We start from the raw sequence: 8,770 nt of genomic DNA on the forward strand, positions 1-8,770 counted from the left end.
AGTCAGGCTTAAATAGAAAAATTCTCAAAATTCTTTGCTCATTTTTAAATGAGATGCTACTTGACTAATCCGATTTCTCTATGCTTAGCTAAGTTAAAATCTAAGCTAAACTGTTAAATCTATGCTAAATTTATTGCCAAAGTGTTTGTGAACATATCACATGCAGAGTTTGTTCAATCAATGACACTCTAAATGCACAAATAAGGGCCTTAACCAAAGGTTTAAAGGTTCAAAAGTTTCTAAATACCTAAACCTAAGTTTATAAATACCAAAGTTTATATATACACCTAGGATTAATTTTAAAACCCAAGTATATTCTGAGCAGTGTAAAATATGAAGCAAGGTTCCCAGTTACCCGTAAGACCCATGGTTAACTGTGAAGTGTTTAAATGGGACTGAATTTGGTAAAAAAAATTCTAGACCTGCTGTTTTAACCTGTTAATCTAAAAAGGAAACTCACTAAGACCAAATTATTTCAATGTCTTTTTTTTTTTAGGTAAAATAAACCATTACTTTATATTATTCAGACTCAGAGCATCACGGATCAGAGCAATTTTGTAGATTTTCTTTATTTTTATTACAAGGTTTTACCAACTGCGTGTGTGTCTGTGCACATGAACTATTGTGCTGTTTTCTAATCTGTATTGGAAAGCACTAGAAAGTATTTCTATCAGGCACTGCTCTTGCTCAGTGAATGTTCTTCTCAATGCTATCGCTCTTCAGCGTGGCACAAGGTGCAAGGCCTCTGTCTACATCAAATCTTCCACTTCACTTTAAAAAAAGTATGGACATCTTTTGATCGCAGTCCTATTTTTGGGACAAAAAATTCCCTTCTCTCTATACTTCCTTTGTGTGCCACACAATAGCTATGTTATTATCATCAATGTTAGAACATTTCACTGACATACAGTATATTAGACTCTAAAAGTACAAGTTAGTGTGTCCATTTACAGAGAACAAAACATCCTATCAGGTTTACAGTACATTGTTGATACAATTCATTGTTTCTTTCAGATGAAGCTTTTTTGTTTAACTAAATGCTCTATTATTAAAGACGCTATATGTCTGTCAGTGGTTTTGATATAGTATGGTTTTTGATATTGAAGTCAAATAGAAGGCTACAGTGTTGATTTCCCAAAGAGCACTAATTTTTAAGTCAACTTTGAAGGTTGGAGAAATTAATTACAGTTTTCCACCTTTCTCTAAAACGTGCCTACTGTGCTACTTTTTTCATCATGAAAATAAAGCTAGATATTTTAACATGACATTAAAGGGATGGTTGACCCAAAAATGAAGTGTTTGTAATCATTTACTCATCCTTCACTTGTTCAAAACCTATTTGAATTTCTTCCTTCTGTTGAACACAAAACATCTTGAAGAACACGTCATCTTGAAGAACGCTGGTTAATGGTGTCCATTGACTTCCATAGTAAATTGTTTTCCTACTGTGGAAGTCATAGAATGCCATCTACCAACATTTTTCAAAATATCTTCTTTTGTGTTCAGCAGAAGAAAGAAACTCATGAGAGAGATTAAATGATGAGGTAATTTGCATTTTTGTTTAACTATCCCTTTAATTGACGCTTCACTAAGCCTCTTTAGTTACTGTTGCTACAACTGTCAAGCTTGTCTATTGCAATATGTATGTGTAGGGAAATAATTAGTCATTTTTGGTGCAGGTGAGATATCCGAGAAAGCCTGACAAAAAAGGACTGCTGTATGCATTACAGGGGTATATTCATGACATAATAAGCAACCGATTATAAAATAATTTAATCAAAATTGAAGCTAGGTTAGCCTAGCCGCCTCATACACTGAACATTTAACAGCTTAGTTTATGCACAGCAGGACAGGTGAAATTTAAAAATAATCTAATAATAACAAATTAAACCGCGACTTCCCTTTTTTTTTTTAGCCAAAAAGCCTTATAGATTTATTGTTGTTCAATGAAATATAGCTTCACTAACTGACGAGGAAACACACATAGACAATTCTTCTACATAATTCATTCATAGAACAGCCAGAAGAGCGAAATAGATGGATTTGTGTCGCATATTATTTGAATATTAGCATCATTGAGCCATAACTATGTACAGTACCTATAACTGTCAGTATGTTTGTGTGCATTTCACACAGTTTCTATTCTAATTTGCAGTTAAGTGGAAAATTAAATAAATTGAAATGCAAATAAAAGTATAAATAGCAGAAGTGAACAAATATATTTTCCCTGCCAGCAGATATTAATCAGACATCAAATATAAAAGCAGACACTAACCCGCTATAACGTCGTCACCAATGACTAAATCTCTAAAAGACAGCTGAAAACATCAGTTAATTGTAACTCTGACATGGGCATGAGGGTTATAAATTACTGAAAAACAGCTGTGGGTGAAGTATTTTGATCGCAAGTGCTTAGATTGTGATCATATCTCTGTTTTGTTGTGTTTATAATGTAATTTCAAGTATTCGTAGCTTGAAACAGATGGAAATATGATTGCTATTATATGACTACTGCGGCGAGGGCTTAAATGGAGCAGTGCTCATAATATCGAGGAAAAAGAAAGAAAAAGACAGATGGGAAACATATCTTGCATTGTATTTTTGTAGGAAGTTTAGATCTTTTCGTCTTGTCATCTATCACTGAATGTGTCAGGAATATCGAAACAAAACCAACTTAACTCCGCTCTTTTAGCGCCCCTCACACAGCTTGCTCCACGCTGGCATTTCTTCCCTTGGGTTTTAGGTTTTGGAAAGGGAATAAAACTCCACCACCCCGTTCAAACTTTTAGGAAATCGGGTATCAGATTTGCAGAATCCATACACGCAACGATTTGGCTTGTTTCCCTCGCTCGAAAGCTTGACAGGCCTCCTGCGCCTTGCTTAGCCACGATTGGTGTGTGGCGGTTTTCAGGTGTGGCTTAGGGAAGGGTCAATATCACAGGCATGTGACCAGAGCTGTTTTGAGTTCTTTGGGATAATTTTCCGTATAGAAAAGTAATATTTAGCATATCGCAATATAGTATTTGGTTAATTCTAAGCGGGTAACAGGTCAAGCAATAAAGTATATGACGTATATTTAAGAATATGCTACCCAAAACAACAATGGAACTGTCATGAATTTATGATTTGAACTGTTTGGCATTTCAATCATATTTTGACACATTTTTAAACAAATGTTAATTCAAACAACCTTTAAGTAGACACTCTGCTTTCATTTAATCACTGTAATCAGGGTCATTTGATGTGGACATTTCCAGGTTTTTAATCCCTATGTATATTAAAGAGTTAGTTTATCCAAAAAATGAACATTCTGTTAATTACTAACCCTCATGTCATTCCAAACTTCTGAGACCTTTGTTCATCTTCAAAGTACAAAATTAGATCTTTTAGCTGAAATCAGAGACGCAGCAATGGTCAAGATGTTCAAACTGCATAAAAATGTCAAGAAATTCTCAAAACAGACCATATCCCTTCAGTGGTTTAATCAGACTATTAACAAACTATGAGAATACGTATGTGGACAAATAAAAATAACGACTTTATTTAACAGTTTCTTCTCCTCAGTGTCAATATAGGGCGCATGTACACAAGAGTAATGTGCTCTTTAAGCGTGTCATGTACACGTCACACTGCTGACGTTTTTTTCCATGTGTACCTATGCTTTGTTTCAAGCAAAGAAAGGTTTGCGTGGACATCTGGGTTACACAAAAGTGCACAAGGCTCTTGTGAACATGCACAATATACTGACACTGAGGAGACTTTTGAATAAAGTTATTTTATGTTCACACAAAAGTATTCTTGTACAGTAGCTGTATAATATTCTTATTGAACCACTAAAGACCTATCAAAAGATATGAGTCTGGCCCATTTATATCTGTGGAGGATGAAGGAGCTCTCAGATTTAATCCAGAATATCTTAATGTCTTTGAGTTCCAAAAATGAATGAAGGTCTCGGGGGGTTTTGAACGACATGGTGAGTAATTATTGACACAGTTTTCATTTTTTTGGTGAACTAACCTTTTAACAAATGTATGGAATATAGGACACTCAACTGATGCAGCTTTTATTGCAGTTTTCCAACTAATGAATGACAAATTATTGAGATAATAATAAATAAGTGCATCATGTATAATTTGAGACACAATTCACTTTTGTCCATATCTCTAGGGGCCTATGACAACAGAACAGTGTTCGAGACGCTGGACATCGGTTGGCAGCTGCTGCGTATCTTCCCTAAGGAAATGCTGAAGAGAATTCCTCAAAGCACATTGGCTGAATTCTACCCGAGAGAGTCTGCTGCTCGCCACGGGGCGTCCTAAAACTACAACTTCACCTTCCAGAGGCCCGAGTCTCCCTCACAAACCTCTTCCTCCACCCTCCAGTCAACTTCTACTCTGATGTGTAGGATTAGAGGGCATAACTCTGGGATAATATACATTTAACATCCGCAAAATGGTTTCATACACGTACATGTGATTATCCCATGTGTTATGATTATTTTTTTCATTGTCCCCTGTTGTTGTGTTATACATGTTTGTGTGTATTGTGTTGTGTGGTTAGGATGTGTAATTGTGATTTTGCTTTTGTTTCAGTGGTGCATACTGTCCTGTAGATCATTTCTTTTTTGTTATTTCACTGTCCGCAGCCTAAAGACAATTTTGAAAACATCTCAAAGGGAAATAATCAGGGCTCACTTGCGTATCCGTGTGCTCATTCACGTCCTCCATTCAGCAAGCGCACAACTAATACTATTTTTCGACACATTCCAATGCAAGTAATGAGAATATTTGATTGCTAAATTCATTTGTGGCCCTTCTCCTGAAAATATTCGCTTTTATTTATTTTAATATCCAAAGAAGAGAAAAAATCGTGCACACCAAACTTGATTTGTGTTGTGCTGACAGACAGACAGGTAATTATAGGTGTTGAATGATCAGATAGTTTGTGTATGCTTGTCACTGACAGCTGTTATTTCCCATTTAGAGGAGGATGGAGGATGTTTACAGCGTCTGTGCTTTGAATTATGTGCTGCAATATAAGACTGATTAGACATTCCTCTCTTACTCTGTATGTGTAAACTCGTTTTACCTGTTTTGATTGCTGTTAAACCTGTCAAACCTCTCAGATGAATTAAATTATATTGTTATATTGTGATTGGCCGGCTGCTTCATTTATTTGTCATAATAGCAGTGATTTTAATTGCTGTGAAAGAAAATGCCAGTGGATCGTTTTGTCTGCTGGTGTGAGTGTCCTCAAAGTCAACCAGGTTAATATCATTTTCAGTGTTGGGGGTAACGCATTGGAAGTTAACGCAAGTTACGTAATAATTCTACTTTTCTAAGTAACAAGTAAGAAACGCAAGTAACACATTACTTTTAAAAAAGAGGTAATAATATCTGAGTTACTCATTCATTCGTTCATTCATTTTCAACCAGTTTTCCGGAGCTGGGTTGCAGAGGCGGCAGTCTTGCACTGAAAAAAGTGTTGCATGCAAAACTGTTGCAAACACTTTATTTGTGTTGAATTTAAACAAACAAATTAAATTTAATAATGTTCAACTTAATTTGTTTGTTTAAATTCAGCCCAAATAAATAGTTCACAACCACTTAATGTAAACAAATTGAGTAAATCCAGGGAATCATCTTTGAATAACTTTTTTCAGTTTAGGAGAGAACCCCAGACTTCCCTCTCCCCAGACACTTCCTCCAGCTCCTCTGGGGGGATCCCGAGGTGTTCCCATGCAGGCCAGCTGAGAGACATGGTCCCTCCAGCGTGTCCTGGGTCTTCCCCAATGCCTCCTCGCGGTGGGACATTCCTGGAACACCTTCCTAGGTAGGTGTCCAGGGGGTATCTGAAACAGATGCCTGAGCTACCTCACTCATGAACAAAACCCCAAGATACTTGAACTCCTCCACCTGGGGAAACGCCTTTCCTCCAACTTGGAGATGGCAAACCACCTTTTTCCGGTGGAGCACCATGGCCTCGGACTTGGAGGTGCCGATTCTCATCCCTGCTGCGTCACACTCGGCAGAAAACCGCCCCAGTGCATGCTGAAGGGCCATGTTTGATGAAGCCAACAGAACAACATAGAGAGAAATGAAGATGAAATCGAGATGAAATCCTGTGGTCCCCGAACCGGACCCCCTCCAGCCAAAGGCTGTGCTTTAAAATTCTGTCCATAAAAATGATGAACAGAATTGGTGACAAAGGACAGCCCTGCTGGTGTCCAGCATGCACTGGAAACAAGACTTATTGCTGGCAATGCAAACCAAACTCCTACTCTGTTCATAAAGGGACGAGACAGCCCTTAACAACCCTCCACAAAATGCCACGAGGAACACATTCGAATGCCTTCTCCAATCCCACAAAACACATGCGAGTTACTTTATTTTAATTAATTCACTTTTTAAAAAATAAATGGCTAAATTATAATTAATGTTAAATCCTGCACTCAATGACCGAATTTTCTGCCTGCAGAAACAGACAAAAACCAAAATGGCAGAGCCTTAGATTTCTGTGATGGAAGTATTCTGATTATTCTCAACACATAGAAGAAACTTGCTTCACTAATAGGACAAAAAAGTACAAAAGCATCAAACGCATTGATTTAAACTTTCATTAATCTGTAAATAAGGCATGTAGAGTTCTGGGTCAAGAAGTTCTCCAAAGTTAACAATATCCTATATTACTAGTTTTTAATGTATTTTTTTTAATGTAAATAAAAGTTTTACAGTGTGTTGTTAATTGCAGAGCTCCTCTATTAAAAAAAAGAAGAAAAAACCCTGCGAGTCCTGAAAGAGATCAAGCCTCAGTAAAGGTAAAAAAACGAATGCAAAAGTAACATAACTCATTACTTCCCATAAAAAGTAACTAAGTGATGCAACTAGTTACTTTTTTTGGTGAAGTAACTCAATATTGTAATGAATTACCTTCAAAAGTTTCCCCAACACTGATAATTTTGACACCATTCTCAGTCACTTTAGTTACTGTGTTTCTTTTACTCCAGTTGTTGATTTTATTAAAAGTATATAGCATATTTTATCAAATCATGTAATGTCATATTGCAATTTTTGTGTTTTGCAGTACTTCAGCTGCAAAAATGTAAACCATTTTGCTCTTTGTGAAGTTGTTAAAAAAAATTGGTGCCCTTGTTTAGGTCACACTGCATCACTGAAGAGAATGGAAAAATAAGACGTGAAGGGAGAAAAATCAAGGTAAATGTATCAAATGGATCTACACTCACTTTATTAGGTACACCTAACTAGTACCGGGTTGGACCCCCTTTTGCCTTTAGAGCTGCCTTTATCCGTTGTAGCATAGATTCAACAAGGTACTGGAAATATTCCTCAGAGATTTTGGCCCATATTGACATAAAAGCATCACCCAGTTGCTGCAGATTTGTCAGCTGCAAATTTATCATGCAAATCTCCCGTTCCACCACATCCCAAAGGTGCTCTATTGGATTGAGATTTGCTGACTGTGGAGGCCATTTGAGTACAGTAAACTCATTGTCATGTTCAAAAAAATTAGTCTGAGATGATTCATGCTTTATGACATGGTGCTTTATCCTGCTGGAAGTAGGCATCAGAAGATGGGTACACTGATCAAAAGGAGAGGGACATGGTCAGTAACGATTCTTAGGTAGGCTGTGGCGTTGAAACCATGGACTAAAGGGCCAAAATTGTGCCTAGAAAATATGCCCCACACCATTACACCACCACCACCAGCCTCAACCGATGATACAAGAGAGGATGGATCCATGCTTTCATGTTGTTGATGCCAAATTCTAACCCTGCCATCTGAAAGGTCGCAGCAGAAATCGAGACTCATCAGAACAGGCAAAGTTTTTCCAATCTTCTATTGTCCAATTTTGGTAAGCCTGTGTGAATTGTAGCCTCAGTTTCCTGATCTTAGCTCACAGGAGTGGCACCCGGTGTGGTCTTCTGCTGCTGTATGCGTTCAGAGATGCTTTTCTGCATACCTCCATTGTAACAGGTGGTTATTTGAGTTGCCGTTGCCTTTCTATCAGCTGGAACCAGCCTGGTCATCTACTCTGACCTCTGCCATCAACAAGGCATTTGCACCCACAAAACTGCTGCTCACTGGATATTTTCTCTTTTTCTGACCATTCTCTGTAAACCCTAGAGATGTTTGTGTGTGAAAATCCCAGTAGATCAGTAGTTTCTGAAACACTTAAACCATCCCGTCTGGTACCAACAACCATGCCATGTTAAAAGTCACATAAATCACCTTTCTTCCCCATTCGGTTACAGGTGTACCCAGTAAAGTGACCGGTGAGTGTACAGTATATTGTCATTTCATTTCCATTTGTAGGCAAGAACTGTTTAAACATTTAAAAGAATCCGAAATGTCCTGTTATTGGAAGTTCAAATATACGAAGGGAATGTATAGCCCAGGGGTCAGATTTTATACATTTTACATACCCTGTGTGTACCACATTTATTCAAGTCCACATTTTATTTTGGCAAATAAGAGACTTAATGAATGTGTATAAAAATATGTCTTTTTTGACATTTATAACACCAACAAACGATATTTTGGGGTGTTATTTAAAGTAGTTTGAGAGTTCGTAAGCCCATTCTGTGTTTTTAAATTATTCAATGATTATATTTCACAAGTTATTTTACGTCGTTATTTGGTTAGTGATATGGAGTTATCATGTAGCTACTATCTTACAGAAACCTGAGGTTTACATGGCCAGTTTAACGGTGAACACACGCGGGAGAATGTAGGTGTGTTCAGGTAATCA

General features: G+C 37.2%; 1 protein-coding gene across 1 annotated transcript in view; it reads left to right on the forward strand.

The window, feature by feature from the left end:
- The window catches only part of atp6v1ba (ATPase, H+ transporting, lysosomal, V1 subunit B, member a), a 47,933-nt gene extending 42,779 nt beyond the window's left edge, over positions 1-5,154 (forward strand). The window contains exon 14 of the mRNA XM_056477108.1: positions 4,168-5,154. Within this exon, the coding sequence (XP_056333083.1) occupies positions 4,168-4,319 (152 nt within the window). The 3' untranslated portion in view covers positions 4,320-5,154. The remainder of the gene's footprint in view (positions 1-4,167) is intronic.
- Positions 5,155-8,770: the final 3,616 nt, after the last annotated feature.

The sequence above is a fragment of the Danio aesculapii genome, chromosome 17 (genome assembly GCF_903798145.1).
Source record: "Danio aesculapii chromosome 17, fDanAes4.1, whole genome shotgun sequence".
NCBI classification, from domain to species: Eukaryota; Metazoa; Chordata; class Actinopteri; order Cypriniformes; family Danionidae; genus Danio; species Danio aesculapii.